The 22,153-nt window shown below is 48.8% G+C and overlaps 1 protein-coding gene across 2 annotated transcripts in view; it reads right to left on the bottom strand.

Annotated features, from left to right (window-relative positions):
• Positions 1-748: 748 nt before the first annotated feature.
• PBX1 (PBX homeobox 1) overlaps positions 749-22,153 on the bottom strand; it is a 137,459-nt gene continuing 116,054 nt past the window's right edge. Inside the window, exons 7-9 of one of the 2 annotated variants that reach the window (XM_068141506.1) lie at positions 14,530-14,642; positions 12,934-13,023; positions 749-6,378 (exon numbers count right to left, since the gene is read on the bottom strand). In XM_068141506.1, the coding sequence (XP_067997607.1) occupies positions 6,286-6,378; positions 12,934-13,023; positions 14,530-14,642 (296 nt within the window). In that variant the 3' untranslated portion in view covers positions 749-6,285. The remainder of the gene's footprint in view (positions 6,379-12,933; positions 13,024-14,529; positions 14,643-22,153) is intronic. The other variant, XM_068141507.1, reaches the window with a different exon arrangement.

Here is a 22,153-nt window from a genome sequence, read left to right as displayed (position 1 = left end):
TTTCATACTTGTTTTTTAGCTAACACCCTCAGAAAAGCACAAGAAACCAGCAACCCTTCCCCTGTTCCCCAGCCCTGTCCCATCCCTGCCTGTGATAAAGAAAATTCCCATTCTAGCTTTTCTTTTGGAAAGAAGAGCACTGAGAAGCCAAAAAAAAAAGCTGTGAGCGAGGAGTGAAAACGAAAGATTGGAAACACTTTTTGCGTGGACAAAGCCGTGTCTCCAGGAGCACACACTTCCCCCTGCCCAGGGAAACTGGAGAAAGTTCTTCACTGAGAGAGTCGTTCGCCATTGGCATAGGCTGCCCAGGGAGGTGGTGGAGTCCCCATCCCTGGAGGTGTTCAAGAGGGGATTGGACGTGGCACTTGGTACCACGGTTTAGTCACGAGGTCTGTGGCGACAGGTTGGACTCGATGATCTTTGAGGTCTCTTCCAACCTTGGCGATTCTGCGAACTGGGAGCAGCAAAGATTCATTCCGAAACCGCATCACTCCAGCTCCCGGGCTCCCGCCTCCAGAAGCAGGACTTGAGCACTGGCCTACTGCTCTTCGCTCTCCACCCCGCTGCCCCGCTCACCTCCCCACAGGGGGGGAAACCCCCCACCCCCCACCCCGCCCCGCCGCCGGGGTTCTTTGACTTTCCTCTTCTTCCTCCCCCCCAAAAAAAATACACCAGGTTTGGTTTCAGGTTGTTGTTTGTGTTGTTGGTTGGGGTTTTTTTTTTTTCAATTTTTTTTTTCCTTTTTGTATTTTTTTTTTTTGCAACAAAAGAAACTATTTATTTGGAATATGCATTACCAGTACAAATCAGGAAACTGTAAAACCTACACCTTGTTAGTATCGTCATAGAACAGAAAAGTCTCAGTTGGGAGCAGAAAGACAAGAGGCCTTTTTTTTTTTTTTCTCTTTTTTTTTCTCTTCTTTTTTCTCTTTTTTTTTCTTTTTTCTTTTTTTTTTTTTCTCTTTACAGAAGCAGAAAAAGCTTAAAAGTTTCAAAACCAGGTTGGAACAGAGAGTCTCTCTCTATTTTTTTTTTAAGGGTTTTTTCTTTTTCTCCTTTTTTTTTTCCTTTTTTTTTTTGTTTTTGGTGGTGGTGTTTGTTTAATATTTGGAATCCATGAGGAAGGGAAAAAAAAAATCAACCAAAAAAAAAAGGGGGGTTAAAAAAAAAATGAGGAAAGAAAAAAAGAAGCTTTACAAGGGAGAGAGAAAGGGCTTTTTGCAAGAACAAGGAAAGCAAACCGACAAAACTAATCCCCTCCCCTCCCCCCTCCACCCCCCCCAGGCAATGTCTGATTTTACATCATCTTAATCATCATCATCATCATCAAAACAATAAAGGTGTATGAAAACAAAAGGACTCCAGGAAACCTGGGGATTAAAAATAACATTGTCCCCCCCCCAACCCTAAACCATTCAGTGATGTGAAAAGCGCTGTTGTCTTGTTTTGGGGCTCTGGTGTTTGTTTGGGGGAGGGGAAGAGCAGGGACGCTGTGTTCAGAGAAGACTAAAGTGATGCTCACCAGTGGCTTCCTCAGCGCTCTCCTTGAACCCCATCCTGCAGCCACTGACATTTTGGGTTACCTCTGGGGGCTTTTTCGCCATGTCCCATTCTTTGTCCCTCATACTTCCAGCACCCCTGTGCAGCCAGGGCTTGGGATCAGGCTGTGAGAACCCACCCTCAAGCAGGTCCATGGTGGAACGCTTCCTTCCTTTCTCTGAATCCCTCCTATCTGGGGCCAAGAGCTGCAGTTGGGCTGGTGGGTGCCTCCAAGCCAGGAAGGCCCTTGCAGCAAACCATTGGGGCAAAAGTGCTTCCAGGACTCAAAACAGAGCATAAGAGAGTTGAAGCCCATATTCTGGGGTAGATTCATGGCCTTTCATCACTTCAGGCAGCCTAGCATTGCCCCCAGGCATGGAGACTCATGGCGTCTCAGCACCCAACTCCTCATCACCTCCTCCCCGAAACGCTTCGGAGTTATGTCCTTCTCCAGAGACTAAATCACCCCGCCCAGACCCAGAGCAGCCACCTAAGGATCTTCTGCGGTTGGGTGCCACAAGAAGTGAGAACCTATGTGGAGAACATAAACTACCCCCCCAAAAAACCCCACCATCATCACTTTTCACATCACTTGGGTCACAGCTCAAAAGCGCAGGGGAAGTGGCAAGGCCAGCATCTCAGACAGGTCCAAATAAACCCAGCATCATCATCATCATCATCAAAGTCCCTCCCCCCCTGTTGTAGGTTAAGGGAAATGAAGAGTTAATCCAGTGGTAAACGAAAGCTGTGACAGGCTGAAGCACCAAGGCCAACAGCAGCCAAGATTCCATTTTGACTTCTCCAATCCTGTACTTCTCCAATCCCAAAGCTGTTGAGTTTCGACTCACATTCGATTCCCAGCCAACGCACCAATTAACTCTTCGTTTCCCTTGACCTATGACACCCTCCCAAATAATACCAAGAAAAAAACAAGGAAAGGGGAAAAAAAAAAAGGTAAAATAAAAGATAAAAGGCAATTTCTGGGTCTCAAGTTTAAGAAACATAAAGTGTTAGACTGTACCTACTAACGCTCACTATTCCAACCCTCTTTTTTTTCCCCCTTTTTTCCCCCAAGTTTTACAAAATGAAATTACTGTCACTTTTTTTTTTGTCTTTGTTTTTCTTTTTTTTTTTTTCCTTTTAAACATCGTGTCAGAAGAAAAAAAAAAACCCGAAGTGTGCACAACTCTACACTTTTTCCTAGCGTTCTGGGAACTAATTCACAAATGCAAGAGAAACGGGGAGGAGGAATTAGAAACAATAAACCCAAACCGACAAAACCCAAACAAAAACCCCGAACAAACAAACAAACAAACTCCATGGGAAAAGAAAACTCAAACCAAAAAAGAAAGAAAGAAAAAGGTGGGGTGGGGGGAGAAAGGGAAAGGAGATGAATGTAGGTAGTTTGATGTCAAAAAACTATACAGGAACGAAGCGCTTGCTGCCACGGAAAGAACAGGGCTGGGACCTTCTCCCTGCTCCATTTTGCGTGCGAAGAGGGGTAAGGGTTGGGTTGGTTTTATTAGAAACAACTACTAAATTCCGACTGCAGTTTTTTGGTTTTCTTTTGTGGTTTGTTGTTTTTTTTTTTTTTTTTTTGTCTTTTTGTCTTTTTGTTTTTTTTTCTTCTTCTCCTTTATCTGAATATACAAGAACATTCATTTATCAAATGTTCGTTATCATCAATACTACAAAGAACGAGACACAAATCGCAAGAAACAATGGAAAATGTTAATAAAGCTGAAAGAATCGTTGAGTTTTTTTTGTGTGTTTTTCCTTTTTTTTGAGTGTTTTTTTTTTAATACTTTCTGCAGGGGTTTTTTGTTTGTTTTTTTATTTTGTTGGATTTTTTGTTTGGATTTTTTTAAAGGTTTTTTTGTTTGTTTTGTTAGGGTGTTTTTTTTTGTCTTTGTGGTTTTTTTTTTGTGGTGGTTTCTTTTCTTTTCTTTTTTTGGTATCGAAGTCAGGATTTTTCTGGGCAGAAAAAAAACAACACCAGTATTAAAAACAAACAAACAAAAGAAGAAGAAAACAAACCCACAACACACTCAGGGCAGGGGGGTTGGGAGAGGAAGGGAAGCGGAGGAGAAACAAAACCCAAATATAAAAATAGCAAAGGAAAAGGCAAGCGAGAGACTGCGCCAAGGGGAACCGGAGGGACCAGACTTTGCAAAGTACCACGGAGGAGCAGGTGAAGTGCCCGGGCAGGGGGTGCAGGCAGGACAGGTAGGGCTGCAGGGCAGGAGTCAGCAGCCCTGGCATGGTGGTGGTAAGTGGGTGGTTCTGGCTCATCCCTGGTTGGTTTCCAAGAGGTACCGCGGCATTCCCACAGGCACAGCACTGTTGCTGCTCCAGAGAAGAGAGCTGGTCCAGTCCCATGTCCCTGAAATACATCTCGCTGGGACAGCTTCATCTACAATGAGCTGCAAATGGTTAAAAGGCTGCACTGAGGGAGGCCACAGGAGGAGGAGGAGGAAGAGAGCAGGAAGGTGCATTGCTGGGCAAGAGGGGCTGCACCTCCTAACTGTTCTCAAAGGGAAAGGACCTTCACATTGCTCCTAATATATTCCCAGCTGGGAGTCAGCCCTAGATCTCCCATGTCACATCATGCTCTGCGACATGGCCCCATCCCTGGGCACAGGTGCAAAGGCAGTAGAAAATGTCCCACCACTGGAGATGTAAAAAAAGCAAGCAAGCTGCAGCTTGTGCTGCAACTTTCATGTCCTACTCTGATTCCACCAGCTCAGAAACAGAAAACCCACTGAATTGGGACCTTTCGTATTTGGAAGAAAGTCACAAATTTCAGAGTGGGCATTTAGGAGCCTTCTGGGCCTTTCCCCAAGGCAGGCTTCATCTCCACCTCAGGTGAGTCACACTGCTGGCCCTGTGCTGCCATCTGAGAGCATGTCAGAGCCGTGGGCACACCACCACTCTGGCCTGCAAACTAATCATCATTTATTTTTTCCAGCAGAAGGGTGGAAACTTTTCTGGCAGATCTTTCATTTTAAATGGTTCCTGCTTAATGTTGCTCTGTGCTGGCAGTTTCCATCTCAGGATGGCTGGCACTAGTACGGGCAGGGTGGGCATAGACATACAAGAGCATGAGATGTGGCCAAGAGGCGTTCGGATCCATCACAAAGTGCCAGACATGCTGCAGTCACCGGTCCCCACGACACCCAGGGTCCTGCTGCAGGCTGCCTCAGCCTCCTTGTGCCCGCTGGAAGAACTGGTGGCTGTAAGTACTGCTTGGCACAATGCTCTGCCTCCTGTGCAGGGCAAACCGGTGCCTTCTCACCCTGCTCTTCAGTGAAGGCCACATTCTCCCAGCACCAGCTGCCTGAAAGGGTGTTTTGGCAGGATAAAGTCTCGCTTACCACCCATCACTGGTTGTCCAAAGAGCAGGTCAGAAGAGCTGGTCAGAAAACGCTCAAGTTCTCCCATGGCTTAGCATGCCACTGCCCAGAGTAACCCCCAGAAGGATAAAATCAGTAGCTTCAGCAGAAAGACATGCCCAAGAGGAACACCCACCCATCCTAGAGGGCATCACCCTCAATCAAACCTGTTGTATTAACTGTTACCAACAGCAGCTGCTGTGCTCACCCCCCCACATCCAGCCTCTGGCATCCTTCTGCCTGTCCCTTGCTGCCTGCCCAGGCAGCCTCTGGGAATACCATAGGTGCCATCAGCCTCTGTGGGTCCTACCTGCCCTGGGGAACCCCATCTCCTCCTCTTCTACAGCATGGCATGCTGCTCCCCAAACCATGAGCCAACCCCTCAAAACACTTCCCTTGCCAGGAAAAGCTCCACTGCTGGACTCCCCAGGTGCTGTGAGAAAACTGCTGGCATCCAATCACTCATCCATGCACAACACTCTGGAGGTGCTCAGCACTTTTTCCAGTGATGGCTGTTTCTTGCCCACCTCTGCCTCAGTCCCTTCCCTCCTCTACTTCCCTCCCTACAGCAGGTAGGGAGAGTAGTGGGGTTTCATGGATCCTCCAGCTTTGGGATGGGGGTGGGCAGGGCAGAGCAGAGCAGGGTCCGGGAAGTGCCTGTGGTTTCCCTGGGGCTGGGAGTGGGCCGGTACCTTTCGGAAGCAAAGGGGAACATGCTGGCTCCTTCTCCTACATGCACCAGGAGCTGCATCCACCTGCCTGGTCACTGGCAGCACCCAGGGCGCAGCTCACCGAGGCAGGCTGGGTGCGGGGAGGCGATGCACTGGCAGGGGTCATGGCTGGCAGAGACAAGGCGGCAGCAGGCCTGCGATTGTGGTTCCCTATGGAGAGGTAGCATGAGAGACAGGGCTGAGGGGGCTGCCTGCTAGGAAAGGAGCGAGACGTGACTGAGGTACGTTGGTGGCTCCTCAGGAAGATGCCCAGCACGAGCCCATACACTGCTTTGGGGTGGATATGAGTGGTGGATTTTTGTTTTTCCTCCTGAAAATCCTTCTACCTGTTGACATTTCCTTCGGTGGTGGGATGGGGTGAGAAGGTGAAGGGAGTGGTGTTGTGGTGGTGGCAAGGGAGGGGGAAAGCGGCTTCTACCCAGAAAAGAAAGGGAAGAGAGTATAAAGAAGTGTCCAGATTGGCTGAAAAAAGCATCCCGACGAAGAGAAGAGAAGAGAAGGAGTCTTCTTGTGTGTGCTGATTGGGTTCACCTCCAGTCTGACTGCTGCGGTGTTAGGAGAGGCCCCCTCCCCTCCCACCCCCGCCGGGGCCGGCTCAGCCAGGGATGCAATTTGCTGGGAGATCAGTTGGAGGTATCAGAGTGAACGCTGCCAGGGCCTTCTGTGGGGGAGGTCACCGACGACGGGGTAGTAGCGTCTTGCCAACCTCCATTAGCCTGTGGGAAGGGAGACACGGAGATGTCAGCCACCGAACAGCATTCTTAGCCCTACTTAAGCCACCCATTTGCCTTGCATCCCACTGCTTCTCCCTCAGCAGGCACCAGTGTAGGACACAAAGATGTCCCCACCAGCTCCCCCAACCCACCACAGGCCGTGGGCCTCCATCAGAAGAATGGAGTTGGAAATCATCCTGTCAAAACCTGGGGCTTTGATAAATTGCAAGTGCTCATGGGAATTCTGTCCCTGACAAAATGCACATTTCTGCAGGATTGGGGATTTTTTTACCCCACAATAGGACCTTTCTCCATATGAAAGGAGCAAACAGCCAACATCTCACTCCAGAAATTCCACCCTGCACAGGGGGAAGCCATCAGCACCAAGCCTTGTTGCAGGGAAGACACACTGCCCAAACACCTCCTGTCACCATGATGGCCAAGTATGAGGATTTGGGGCACCTCTTTGCTCCTGACAAAACAATCCCCTTCCTTGCTTTGCAGTAAAACCAGAAGCCAATTTCTGCCACCCCAAGGCTGGTTCTCCATGCTTCCCATCACCCCTCCTCAAGAGACCCCAAACCACTGTGCAACAGACATGCCACCTCTATATTCCATTTGAGCAATACAGCTCAACATACAGCAAAACACGATGGACAACTTGTTTCTTCTCCTAAAAAAGACACAGAGTCAAATTCTTCATCCTCTTGAGAGCAGAGCTACTGGAGAGCCCCAGTTGCTGTAGGCAGGAGCCAGCAGAGCACAGAAGCTGCAACTCTGCAGTTGCCATCCCTGCCGGAGAGGAGCAGATGCCACACACCCAACCTCCTCTGCTCACTCTTGACATTGATTCAGTGCTCAGCTAATTAATCCTTCTGCCCAAGCACAAGTCAGTAGCAGTCGTTGTCCTGTTTCAGATGTGCCAGGCTGCTTCACCCTCTCCAGCTGCCTGTCCCGCTGCCTCCAGCACTGAGCATCCATCACTGGTGCCACCAGCTGAGACCCCGCAGACCACCAAATGGGTAAGAGTAGGAAAAGCCTCACAGCACCAAGCAGCTGTCTGGGACTCACCAGAAGGTTGTCCATGCTGTTGACCAGCTCCTGCCTGGCCAAGAGTCAGCCAATGTAGGAGCAAAGGGGTGGCCATAGGTAAACCGTGGGGATGGACATTTTGAGAGATGGAATAACCTTGTGGTTGGACATGCACAAAGTAAGAAAGTCAGAGATGTGCACACACACAATGGGCTTGTGTGTTATTCCCCTGCAAAGGCATGCAGGCAACAGCAAGGAAGATAGAAATCACGGCCTGAGCTTCCTAGAAGGTCAGCAAACCCTGCTCCACTTCACCATGGGTACAAGCATGAAACTAGGCTACGCACAGACGTTACTATCCCTGCGTGCTTTTTGCCTGTGTAGAGACCTCACCGTGTCCACCACCCCCACTAACTTCCACCCGCAGCTAGGCCCCGTCCCACTATCCCTGCACTCCCCAAGACGCAATATCCACCCTTACACATCTTGGACTGCTGCAAGAGGCAGCAATTACTGTAGATTATCAGCCCGACAATGACAGGCCGCGTAAAAAGAGACACAGAGCCAACTCCACCGCCCCGAGACTGGCATATTCAAGTACACTTAGGACATTAATAGCAATTTACGTGCCATCAGTGAGAGAGAACCACAATAGCTGTGCTGGCAGCCTCTTATTACCAAGCCTGTTATTTGTTGGAGTTACAAGCTATAATCACAACAGAAACTTTCAAAACCCTTATCTTCCGTGACGCACCAAATCTATTTCAGAGCCGTAATTGCTATGTCACCGGAGAGTTTGCTGCTTAATGCACTCAGATGCCATTTAGTGTTTGCAGGGTCATTACAGCGAGCAGGAGGGGGAGAGCGGAGGGGGCCGCGCCGAGCAGGCCTCCGTCCCTATTGTGCTCCACTATTTTTAGCGAGGCTTTTGCATGCTGCTGTTGGAAGGAGCAAGAAGGAGAACATCTTGCGATGCCTCGATGGTTAGCAGCCTGCCCGCCTCAGAGTGCTGGGAGCCCCGTGGTACTCCTGACTGAGAATCAGCCTTTTGTGTGTGGCAGGAGGTCGTGATGCCGATTATCACCTTGGTTGCATTCAGTAAGTCAAAGGGATGCTGCGGAGAGGACAACCTGCATTTGGGCACACTCCACAGACTACCACCCTTCTGGCTCCTCCAGCCTGAGCAGGTCCCAGGTTACAGGTCCAGCGGTGGAAAGGAGGCCCGAGGGTTGGCCATGACTATCATCTTTAGTATGGACAAGCCCTCCATGAGAAGGCTGGATCCTTCCCCAGGCATAGGACATACAGGCACCATCAACACTCATCCTTCCGTTCCTGGAGTTTGCCTTCTTGCTGCCACATGCAGAATGCATCCAATTCTGCCCTGCCTTTCTCTGAAGCAAGGAAATCCTTTGGGAACCCTTCAAGATCTCCCCCAAAGATGAGTGAGTCTTCTGAGGCAGATGCTGCTTGTTACAGATCCTCTGGGTAGCCACTGCACACAGCTCTGACTTCTTCAGGAGGAGCAGAAGCTGAAGACAGTGCAATGGTCTCCATGTCATCTTTTCATACATCATCTTCCGGTGCAAGAGCATGGGCAAGTCTCTGGTGACTGTCCAAAAGGCGGAATGCCAGCAAATGGATTGCTCAAGCAACTAATTTCGATGCCCTTTTCCACAGGTCTCATAACATTTTTGTCACCAGCAGCAAATCTGGTTGGCTCTTCACTCATGGGGCTGGGAGATGCCTTTCTGCCAATTTGTAAAGGCACCTTCCACTTCACTGTCTTGATGTCCTACCTTCTGTAACCAAATCCTTGTCTCGCCAAGAAGGCAGGGTGTCAGGTCAGCTTCCAAACACACCACATACCAGCAAGTCTGACAGATGGAGAGTAGCCTCTAAGAAGTTTCAGATCTCTGAGCTATTAAGAGCTTGTATCAGAGTGTCCATATGATATGCACCAAAGTTCTTATTACACACCAGAGAATCCAGCCTTGTCTGGCTATCAGTTTCCAAGAGTCATGTCAGCAGTCTTCAGAGCACACTAAGGCTGCCTTGATGGATGTAACTCAGGCACTGAGGCTCTGCTAGACCAACTTATATATCCCAAGTTGTGATCACAATGATGAACTGTAGTCTGCTGAGGAACAGAATAATTTCCTTTTCAAGGCTCAAATTGTTAGAGAAGAGTGTTGCAGCACAAGTGCCAAGGTCTTATCTCCTATAGGTCCCGATGCCCAACAGCAACAGTGGATGCTGCTGCTGGCCATCACCATCATGGTCACAGACACTGCTCTGTGAACAGGTACAGCTCTGCACAACAGTGGTTTCCAATAAAAATCCTCTGTGAGATAAAAAAATAGCCCCTTATTTTAGACTTTTAAATTATCCAAATTAAATTAAAGTTGAAAAACACATTTCTGAAAGTTGTTTTTTTTTCATTTGACTACAGTTCATTTGTTGATTAGCAGATGGGGACCTAAAACTTTGTGGATTTAGGGCCAGTGGGCAGTGGTAGGAAGAGTGATGTTTTTGATGTTTTGGGTTGAGATCCTCCAGGGGATTACCACCATAAAGACCAACTTCTGCTGGAACCCACCAGAACCTGGAGGGTGCAGAGGTAGCAGACACATAACAGTGCAAAACACCTCAAACTCAAAACCTGGAGAAGTGATTGGTTCAGGCCCCAAACACCCTCTCCTTTCAGTTTAGGGTCTCCCTCCTTCCTCTCACTGCTACCCAAGTCTGGGTATCCTCAACCAGCCTCTACCAGCCCTCCATTACTATGAGCATCCCTGTCCCTCCCTGGGACTGGTGCTGCCCTATGCTGTCTCACCTGTGGAGGAGAAGGCAGCTGAAGGCAGCTGATCTTGCTCTGCTCAGCGTCACCCGGGGCCATGGAGAAGGCCCAGGGACATTGCCCATTATCCTGCTAACGATGCAGAGCCCCGCTGAGCCGCCTGTCAGCCGTGGAGCAGCAGAGCCACAGAGAGAAGAGGCTTTGGGTGGATTCCTGTCCTCAGCTGTCATGACTTACACACATTTAAAAATTCATCCTCCATCAAGAAAGGCAAACCCCGAGCATTGTCTCCCCTGCCAAGGTTTGCAGCAGTGGAGCTGGGCAACCTGCCGCTGACTTCCCAGCCCTGACGGGCTCCGGGGATGACTTAGCCTCAGCCCTGTGCAGACATCGTTGTGACAGGGCTCTTGACTAGGTTTCAGCTCATCTCCTTCCAGCAGCTCATGGGGTTGCTCGGGTGACACGGGGACGGCAGCTCTCTGTGTCACTAGCAGCTTTCCTCCGTATCCCATTACTCTTCCTTGGCATTAAAGGGTTCAGGGGAGAGTCAGGGAAAGCCCTGCCTGCTACTAGACAGCTGCCCTGCCTGCACTGAGCAGTTCCCCAGGACCTTCCCCAGGATCAGTGTTTCCCAGAGGGCAGCCACACTTCAGGGGTGGACCAACTGTGGTCCACTAAAGGACCTAGCTGGATGCAAAGACAATAAAGTAGCAATAACAGCTACAAGCAGGAGCATGCTGCCTGGGTTATAGGAGAAGCAAAACACTTAAGAGATGGAGAGACAACCTAGAAGATGCTTCCTACACTATCTGCTCAGCTCTGGACTCCCTGCCTTGCTCCCCACACTTACCACCGCTTTAGGGGGAAATACATGCCGCCTCACAAATCCAGGTGGGTTTGCCCAGTTGCCACCCTGCCCCTGTCTGAACAACATCCAATTTGGGCAAATCTGGGCTCCTGCTTTCCCTGAAAACCAGCCCAAGTCATCAGATGCCATCACATCAGATCCTTCATTTGGGAAGTGCAGGGTATACCACTGAGCTTCTCTCAGCCCACCAATTCCCAGTGCTGCTCGTGGCAACACTGGTTCCACCATTACCACGGCCAGTAATACCATTCCAGCTTCTCCTTGTCCTATTCAGCTTTTGAGTTTCCACTACCTCTTTCTTCTCCTCTCCACTGTGGCCCTCTCCCTGCCTTGTAATCCCCAGCAGCAAGCCTCCCCCCCAAAAAAAATAAATTTTGGCTTAACCCAGCCCACTGTTATTTTCTGAGCCAAGTGGAACCGTAATCAGCTCAGCCTCTTTCCTTGGGGGTATTTTAATTTATACAAAAGTATCATCTCTTATCATGATCAGCCTGCGATTCATTTACTCTCCAAGTATTAAAAAGCCAGAAAGGGAATAAATTCAGCGCGGGGAGAAGTTAATGCGGAACGATAGGCTCTTTCATGTGGCATTTCCAAGTGCCGTTTTTGCAACGGGCTTATGTAATGAGACATAATTATCTGCACATGTTCAATTACATTACTTCACAAATCCTCCCTGCCTCTGCTTCCTGACGTCAAGCTGCCCACTAAGCGCCGGCGCCCACAGGAGAGGGGAGCACAGCCCCCTGTCCCACCGCGCCCCTCCGTCTGCACCTTCTCCTCGCAACACGCTGAGGGCCCAAAGATGGTGGCATCCAAGGTGACAAACGGCACAAGTCCTGAGTTGGGAGGGTGATGGGACTGGACAGCGCACCTCATTGGGGTGCTCAGTAGTGGGACTACCATCCCACCTGGAGGACCACCACCTTCCTGTTCAGCCTGAGGCCACCTCAACCTTCAAGCTCCTTGATGGAGACCATAGCAGCCAGTCATGTCCAAGGCCAGCACCCCCTGCTCTGTGCCACCCTGGACACCACTGCCACCACCCACTCTCAGCCTCCTTTTCAAGGCTGCCCTCTTCTCCCAGCTTGCTGTCACCACTGCTGAGATGGCGGACGATTGATCTGAGAAATGAATTTGGATTGCTGTCCCGAATCTACACTGGGTTCTCCTTGTGTGTGTCTGATCGATTTCCCCCTGTGCGACACAGCTTGTCGCTACGAATTTTCATGCTAGTCAGAACCCGCCAGTGCACCCAAGAACAAGGAGAAGATGCTCCGGAGACCGCCCTCCCCCTCGCATCCTGCCCGAGTCCTGTTGGGCGAGGCTTTCTTGGGTTGACGTTGGTTGGCTTTGTTTGTTTTTTTCCTCCTTTTATTTGCAATCGCCGTTGCTGCCAGCCCCATCGCCGCCACGCTTTCGGATGGCGGCCAGGGATGGGTTATTTTTAGCCGGTCGCTCCAGGACGGTGCCATTGGCCTCAGCGCGGAGCCATTTCTGGACCATGGTGTTTGCAGTGACATTCCCCACCGCGGTTACAGGAGGTGTCACCTGTTTAGCAGCTCCTCTCGGCCGAGCGCGTGTGGCCGCAGGTGCCAGGCAAACACTGATCGCCTCTGACAGTCCTAGACGCCAGCTGCCTGCACAAAGCCTGCCCGGTCGCCACTTTTTTTGTGGGCAGAGCTCTGCCGTTGGCGTGACCGATACAGAAGCAATAAACTAGGTGACCGTAAAAGCAAAGACAAGTCCTACTAAGTGGCATTCTGAGCCCTATGGCTTTGAAATAATTGGTAGTGAGAGAACAAAAATGAAAATAAAATAAAACAAGAACCCGAGCCTAGGGTTTTTTTTTCCTTACACTGATGCCCTGCGGACTATACATCTGACTTGCTGCGAGTCCGTCACTGTATCCTCCTGTCTGGCTGATAACATGGCGAAGGGTATCCACCTAAACAGACCAAGGACAACAAAGACACAAATTAGAGTGAATGAAAGGTTACTGGGCAAAGCCACTTTGGTTCATCTTTGGCATGACAAAACCAAACAGTAATAATAATTAAGTAATAATAATGTGTACTTCAAAGAGGGAGAAAAGAGAACCACAGTAGGTCGTGTGAGAGCTGAGCCAAAGGACCACTCCTGCTTCACTTGCCACTTCCCCCCTCCCCGCCTGCCTTGGTGGCCTTTTCATGCTCTCCTTGGTCCCAAGCCTTGTGACAACAAGAGTGGATAGGGAGAAGAGCATGGCAAGTGTAGCATGGGACCTCCTGGAGAACATGACTGTGGCCAGCTCCACAATTGTGCTCAACCCATTCCACTGTGCACCATGTTCCTACCCCTACTGTCTTCCAGACTTTGGCCCCAAAGCACTGGGAAGATCACAGCAGTGGAAGGAGACCCTCAGAGTTGGCTGAGCACCTTCATTGGGAGTGCCCAGGAAGAGGACATACCTACCATGGCAAGGGCACCAGCAGCTCTCATCTAGATGCCCTGTTCCTCTCCCTCCACTTCTCCAGCCCAGCCCCAGCAGCAGCACGCATGGCAAGCACATCTTGTTGCTCACGGATGGCATGCTTGTGCTGCATCCAGCACTCTGAGGGGAGCAACCTTGCCTTTAGAGAGCTCTCCTTGCCAGATGCAGAAGTGTCAGAGTGATTGTCATCTCCCAACACAGTACAGAACCTTAGATGCCAGAGAGGGGACTAATGGCAATCTGGACATTGGATGGGAGGTGGGACATCTGAGTGAGCTCCTGGCTATCACAAATTCTTTTCTGCAGCAAAGCATGAACTGATGTTTGAATAATGCTGCTCAAAGGTCCCTCACTCTGTCTGTCTGGCAGGCACATGGGTGGTGTGACTGCATGTGCTCTGGGGAGGTGGGGAGATGGTGAAGGGTGGCTTTTAATTAAAAAAGAAGAAAAAAAAAGAAGGGAAAAAAAAGCAAAAGGTCTAGCTGTGTACTGGAACATTTCTTGCCTTTCAGCAGACGCTTGGGTCAGCACCAAAGGAGTTAGTGGAAGCCTTGTAAAACGAGACACCAGTCCATACATCTGGCCCCTTCCCTTGGAAGAATAAAGTAAGCAGAACCTCAACCTCATCTGTTTTGAGTTCGTGCCTGTTCTCCTAAACCTCTTCTCCTCCTAGTACGACTATCAAGCCAGAGCCAAATGCATTCACAAAGTGTGGGCAAGTCTCCTCAAGACCATGGTTGTTGGTTTGGTTGGGTGTTTGGTTTTGGTTTCTTTTGGATTGATTTATTTTTTTTGGGGTGGTTGTTGCTGTTGCTTTTTTTGGTTGGTTGGTTTACTGGTTTGGTTTGCCTTTTATAAGTGTTGGTTGGTTTGTGCTGGTTGAGATTTGCTCTTTTCGGAGGTGAGGGAGAAGTGCCAATACAATCAAAGGCTCCTCCAACACTAATGCATTCACTGGCAGTACATCGGATGGGTCCCTACCTGTGACTGCACGTTGGCTCCAACCTGGGCCCCTTGGTAAGAATCCCCATTGAGAGACTGCACGCTCATGAACAAATCTCCAGAGTTTGACATGTTAAAAGAACTGGAAGAACCTGGAAAGGAAAGAGTGAGGCACCTGAATCACAGAAAGGAAAAAGATCCACCCCATGACTCTCAGCCAAGAGGAAGGAACACCATGCAAAGCAACCACAAAAACAAAACACACAGTCAGGTTAGTAGTATGAAGAACAGAGCAAGCAAAACAGAAGGGAAAAAAAAAAAGGATGCACTCTTGAGGTTATTCAAAGCCACATGTTGTTACAGCTCAATGCCAAGAACATTCTTCAACAGCTCCTCAGCTGGAGGAAGGACTCTTCATGCTTTCAACAGAGACAAAACCCAGACTAGAGAACTTGGACAGCCCTTTCCCTTCATTTCAGGGCAACAAAATCCTTCAGGAAGCTTTGAAAATCTTGGTTGTTGGAGGTGCCCACCTGTCAGACTGCACTGGAGAACAGAATTACCCACACAAGCCTCACTGTCAAGAGCAGAAGCCTTTTTAGCAGGGAGAACCAGACCCACGCTACTGCTGCGTTTGAGAAGCTCAGATTGAGGTGGGTAAATCTGCACTGTGGTGCTCTGTGCAGGGTGAACACATCCAGACACAATCCAGTTCTAAGGCTGGAGCTCCTGCTGAGCCACAAGGAGCTCTGCAAGGGAGCAGTGTGTGGGATTTTCCTTCAGGCTATCAGGAACTTATGACTGCTGGGAACTATACTGCACCAGGAGCGAAGACTTGCAAAAAACGTTGAAGGCACCTGGGCTAGAGTCCCAGTACACATCATGTTGGCAAGTGTCTCTCATTGTGATGGGCCATGAGAAAATGCAAGGGTGTCACAGCCCTCCTGGGCCAGCTGCCCCAGAAGAATGAGCTCCGTAAGCAAATTCCCCACTGCATGCACCAGTCGCCAACGTTAGGCTACAAAATGGTAATGGGTGAAGACAGCTGGGTGGGATCAGGAGGGAAAGAGAACGTTAAAAAACCATCTTCTGCCTTTGCAGAAGCAACATTTTCTGCTTTGATATCTGAGCACCTCCTCAACTATTGAAAGGGAGGAACAAACCCATCGTGTAACTGGCAGGTGGGGAAGGAGGGAAGGGTTAAAAATAAATAAAAAGATTGTATGGGATTATTTCAGAACTTGTCGTGCAGATCAGCGCGTTAAGTGTGAGACAGCTCAACGTGCAAGGTTTGGTTATATACATGACGTTAGCCTTGGAAAGGAGAGACTTGAGGGGCCCAGGTCAGCTATGCTTTCAGCTCCAACCCCAAATACACTCTCAGCTTCTCCACTGCCACTTCCAGCCTGGAAGACTGGCATCCACAGTCCTGGTGGAATTGCCCAACTATGGCTCATGCGTAAGCTCTGAAAAATGCCTGCCAATTCCCCTCCCTTTGCTGTAGAAGGAAGGAACACTCTGGACAGACCCCAGCTCTACCCTGGAGGTGGAGCAGGAAAGCTCCTCTGAAAAAAGCCACCTCAAAGAAAGGTCAGGACAGAAGTGGAAGGTCTAAGCTGGAGACTTAATTTTCACTAAATTCTCTGCTGCTCTCTTTGCAGCTGGCTCTTTTGTCAGGTGCTAACAATTCTCAGGATTGAGGGAAAGCAGAAACATCACTGCTAGATAAAATGCCCAAGACAATCAAGAGAAAGACTCATACTGAGCACAGTGAGTCTTGGATCAGGACCTTCCCACCGGTGCCTGAAAGAGCAGAGCTAGGAATAGCTCACTGTCGGTGCTCACTGTCAACCCTGCCCAACCTGTTCCAGAGAGCAATCCCACAGCGCTGCATAAAATAACCAGGACTAGTCAGAAGGCAGCTGTAACCATCACCTCCTCAGCTCAGCTGGCAAAGGGCTCCTGTCACTTCCCAACCTCTCAGGTTACTTGCTATTTTAACAGCAAAAAGTCTAGGGAAATGAGCTGGCTGAATGAGGATTGCCCACCCTGACACCGCTCAACTGTAAGCACAAAGATGGGCACTTCTCACCTCCACAAAGATGCTTCCTACCCTGTTTTGTGAATGATTGCTTTGACCACCGGCACAGGCACAGGACAGGAACTCGGCTTCGTACTCCTGCACTGGCTGAGAATCTAAGTACTTGGCAGCTACTGCTCACAAAAAGCAGAGAATAGTCTCCTCCTCCTTTGAGATCATGCACATAATCAGTGGCAGAGCTGGGAAGAGGACTCGGAAATCCCTGAGCACCTGACAGGCCACTGCTATCATTCTGCCCCCAGCACAGCAACATTTCATCTCGCTTTCCCTCACCAAAAGAAAATTGTAACAACAATAACAGATAAAAATGCCATAAACTTAACTGATATTTTATTAAAACTTAACAAACCTGGCCGTAAAACTGAGACGGGGAGGGAGGAAATAAAAATGAACAAACAGCCACAAACTCCAGTTCTGAAGAGCACTGGTGCCTCAGAAATCATGAGGAGCGCTGGAGCTGTCACTTCCAAGATCTAGAGGGCTATTGGCACAGGGTGTTCTCACAATCTATGTGCATCCCTAAATGGTAAATATGTCTTCTGCTGATGTGGATGCAGGGATAAATATGCGCATACCAATGGCCCCACATGTATGGATGCATCCGTATCAGAGCTGTAATTGCAGTCAGCTCTTTGCGCCGCGGCTCTGCTGCTTCAGCACTCCACTGCCTACGTACCAGCCACATATGAAAATTACGATGGCCCAAAGGCTCTGAGACATGGCTAAGAGAGGCTGATGTACTCAGGTGGCTGAGGGGGAAGGAATGTGAAGAGCCCTGAAAATTATGACTCTGGTATTCTCTATGGAGACAAGATCATGAATACAAGTCAAATCCTTTTGCTAGAGGAGGCTCCATCATAAATCTAATCTGTCCCTCTGAAAGGCTTCAGTGGTCATAGTTTCAACTGGGGCTCCTCAAGAACCAAGAGGTAACAACCATCTTTGAACTCTGATTTTGGCATGAAGTCCCTTGATGGTGTTGTGCTTAGACAGAAAAGAACCCCACCAGAAAACCCAACACTTTTCATAGCAGTGTGGAGCAGAGGTTCTTCTTCAGCATCCAGACATCTTACCCAAACCCAAGACCTATCATCACTCTTTTACAGTGTTGAGTTTCTATCAGTTTCATGATCAGTTTCAGAAAGAGTGCTGGGAATGTTTAAACAAGCTGCAGCAGTTAGATCTTGCCACTGGAACTTTCACTGGATTAAAGTCTAAGTTGTAACAACGTCCACAAAGAGATCTCTTTCACCCCTCATCTCTGATGAGCAAAACCCACTTCAAGTTTGCCTTCAGTTTAAAAACGTTCCAAGCTTGACCACTGATATTTCTTCAACACATCTCCAGCTTTTCAGAGCTCCTTCAGCTTCTCTGATGTTCTGACAGTCTCAGCTTCCACCCACTGTTTTCCAAGACCTCTAACAATTTCTCTTCCCTGAATTATCTGACAATTCTAATGGTACCAAAAATAAACAAATACAGTGAGAGTGTTCACTGGAGCTGAAATCAAGCCATCCACACCTGCTGCCTACTATAAAACAAGACAGAGGTCCAGCCCACTGGACCACTAAAGCTAACTTTGCTCATATACACAAGACTCCTAGTTGAAGTCAATAGCAGCAACACATGCACTGAGAGCACAGAATTTGCCTCCCCTGTAACTTTTCCTTGTGTTTGTATCATGACCAGAGATAAAAGAACTAGATGGACTTGTCCTCAGCTGGACAAAGTCATTGAGTTTGATTGTAGGTCTAGAAGTCTGGGGTGATCCACCAGCTCTCAAGACAGTGAGACAATGACCAGAACAGCCTCTCTGGTGAAGCAGGGTTCTCTCCAGTGCTGTGCTCTGGACACGTGGTTACCACAAATGGAGGAAGGCAGAGAAGATAAGATACAACTACCTAGGTCTGTGCTTGATGAAACACTTCCAAACGGTACAATTCCTCCCATCAGTAGATTTCAGGAAGCTTTTTACAAAATAAAAGCATGAGCAGTTAAAAACCAGTTCAGGACAATTTTGGCTGCTCTGCATGGAAGATTTCACTGGATGTCATCACCTGTGTGTGGCCCTTGAGGACTCTGGTTGGCAAAAGGGTCTGCCCACATAAAACAGCTTTCATTTGCCATGTGGTTTTTGTGCTGAGATTGTCCAGGCAATCAAAGAGAGGATGGGGAGTTGTTAGCCCAAATGAGCCAGACATCTCAGCTTATTTGAACATCTGGCTGATAAAGCCCGACTGCATATTCAGGATGAAAAGGTGTTTGACATTCAGGCCTGGGTGACTGAGGATGGGGGACCCTGCTTTGAACGTGCCAGATGGCTAGACAGATGCAATCCTTGCCCTTGTCAATGTGTGGCCAATCTCTTTGACTGACTGTAGCCATTCACCAATCTCCGGTAACATGGGCACCAATGCAGAGAACAGATGGGTCCGTGCAGCCACAGCAGAAATGAATTTAGCTCCTGTCCCAGGTCCCATTGCATCCAGTTCCACCTCCTCTTCCACCATCACGGCCCTCCAGGGACTACATTGCTGGTCACTTCTTTCTTATGACCTGTCCTCTGCCTGCTCTCTTTCTTTCCACATGCCCTACAGGGTGTATAAATCAGAAGGACCTATAAATTTCCATCAAATCTGAAAAAAGAGCAAAGGTAGGCATCATCCATCTTAGTCCTTCAGCTCCTCATCCACTTCCATATTTGTCCCATGGAATTTCAGCACATCTGGATCACTCATGACCCTTGACACCATCTTCCAAATCCTTCTCAGACCTAGCACGTAGAGATGTGCTTCTTGCTGCTAGCACCTACAGGACAACCTGATGCACAGGAGGTGACAACTCCAGATGTGCTCAGGATATACCTTTGCCCAACAGTGTGAAGGATGCTTGACTGAGCTGCTACATCTGCATTATTCAGCTGGGGAGATCTCAACTTGGGATGCCACTGAGAGATAACATCCTGAAGATCATCTAGCTGTCTTCACAGAAGAGGACTTACAAAGACATTCAAACCTACTGCCTGCAAGCTGATCCAGAGACTACTGCAGTGTTGACAGAGAGGTTTCACCACACTACTCTGCCACTGCTACAGTGCACAGGGAGGGTGGTAGGATCTGGACCAGGTTAGAAACACCTTGCGTTGTGGGGAAGAACGATCTCCATGGCCCCCAAGCTCCCCTCACACTGCTGCTTCAGCACCACTGCTACGTTAGGCCCATGAAAAGAGGTCAGTGTTTCTCGAGTGCAGACAAGTGAGCCAGAAAGAGGACCCAAGAGCTCAAGCCTTACCCGTTAATAACAAGACTGTTTGTCCTTCCTTGAAAGTGTAGTGTCACCCAGGGACTATCTGAGCTGTTTACTGCAGGGCACTGGCCAATTTGTCTTTGAAAGAGCCAAGTTCCTGCTGGCAGGGAAGGCAAAGAAACAGCCTCGCATGGGAACACTGTTTAACTGGGCAGGCACTGGGGAAATACTTATTCCACTAAGTGCAAGCCAGCTCCAAACTCATTTAAGTATTTTGAAGCTCTTCCCTTGCTATTCCAGACCTTTGGATCTGAGTGTGGTTGAAGAAAGATGGTAAGAGGAAAAACTGTGTCTCATGTGGGCTGCAGGACAGCATCACAGGTAGCAGGCATGTCCCTCCATACATGCAGTTCTACCCTCCAGCCTTTTCTACAGGGGAGTGTTAATGTCAAGAGACCCCACTTGACCAGGTATTTTGAATGAGCTGTTTAGAAAGGATGACACTTTTAAAACCACAGTTAAATCCTCAGCAGCTCAAACAATGGAAAGAATAGCAGGGGAAAAAAACCCAAAAGAGAGTCAACAGAATGCCTGCAGATTGTCTGCCATATCCACCTGAGGCCTCTGAGCACCTCAGCCAAGCCACAGCAGGTACCACATCTTGCTCACAGGCAACACTGGGCAATGCCTCTCAGCAGTATTTCTGACCTGCAACCCTTTTGCTCCTGGTGGCCCTGAGGGGCAGACCTCCAGCAAGTAATACATCTCCTGGAAATTGAGGGGCTGTAAACTGGGACTCCACTTCACTGCACAACCCTTCTACCACTTGTTTCTGTGCAAGGCAACCACAGGAGCCCCTGCAAGCTCCATGGATGAGGACCCCAGTCTGTGCTGGCAACTTGTTAGCTTATGGGTGAAGAACTGCCTTTTCCTTCCTTCTGGGAGGTTGGTTTGGGAAATCAGCCAGGAATCCATGCTAGTGGTTTCTCCCCTTAGTTGATCCCCAGTTCTCCACTTTCCACTCCAATTTGACAAATCTGGGGGTTCTTCTCTTGTTACCTGTCACAGGCAGGGTTGCACTCACTACAGAAGCATGTCCTGACAGCAACCAGCCTTTATTTGCATGGTGTACCACTGCTGGTCCATGTAACATCCAGCTTTTTCTGCTGCCCACCATCCTCTCTCATCCCTATCGTTTCCTTCCTCTCAGCCAACCTGATAACACCAAGGATCACGCCCCAGTGACAGAGTACCATGAACAGACACCAAGCTCAAAAGCAGAAGAGTGGCACACTTCCACTCTCTCTTTGCAACCCCCCACACCAAAAAAAACCCAACCCAAAAGAAAACAAGCACAGAGGTATTTGCATGAATAATGAAGTACACAGCACCCATGAAGTTCACTTTTTCCCCCTCCTTTTAAACAGATCTCAATTTTCCATCACAACCAGCTGACTGCAGCCTGGGATCATTTTTGGGTTGGTCATCCCCAGGGCAGGAGCCAGGCATGCACTAAGCATCGTTCTCAAGCAGAGGAGTTGACATCTGGGAAAAGTGCTCTGTGCCTTTGACCCTCAAAATAAACAAATGGAAACCACAGCAGATGGGTATGAAAGGGGGAAAAGGAAGGGGAACGACTCATGGAGTTCCCTGGATCATTCTGACACAAAGGGAAAATAAAAGTCACACAGAGCACACTCTTGCAGGTGATCCAGACACTGTCATGTAAAGCAATCAAGGGTAACCACAACAGAAAGAGAACCAAAGGATACAAATCTGCCCCACACAGCCCCCAACCTGGCATGAGTTAGGACACCCCAGAAATGCTGGGTTCTATCTGTTAGGGCCACTCATGCTTTCAGCCCCATTCATTATACAAATCATCATACAATGACTTATAAATTAATTTTTTCTCCCTCCCTCCCCCAAAGTCCAACCAGCATCTGTTTTCAGACTGGTTTTGCTGCTTGTGTTTACCATGCATGAACATAACCCCCAATGTGGCACTGTCAGTCAAAAGGTCTGGTCATACCATTTTTCCCAACGAAAATTACAGAACAGGGAAGGGTAAGAGGAAAGAAAAGGGGAAAAAAAGGGAGAGAAAGGGGGAAAAAAAAAAAGAGAGAGAGAAAAAAAAGGGGGGAAATAAGCAAGGAAAATAAAGTACATTACCCCCCACCAGAAAACAACCCCCAAAACCAAACCTAACTCTCTTTTTGATTTTTCAAGTCCACAGAAGTGAGTCAATCAAAACTAGAAAATAAAAGCTGAAATAACCAAAAGGAGAAAACAAGAGAGGAGAGATTAGAAAACAAG

Source organism: Melanerpes formicivorus, unplaced genomic scaffold (assembly GCF_026170545.1).
Source record: "Melanerpes formicivorus ecotype bairdi unplaced genomic scaffold, bMelFor1.0.p_v2 SCAF_7, whole genome shotgun sequence".
NCBI lineage: Eukaryota > Metazoa > Chordata > Aves > Piciformes > Picidae > Melanerpes > Melanerpes formicivorus.
The sequence above is the reverse complement of the archived record's forward strand: the minus strand, read 5'-3'. Positions and strand labels throughout refer to the sequence as shown.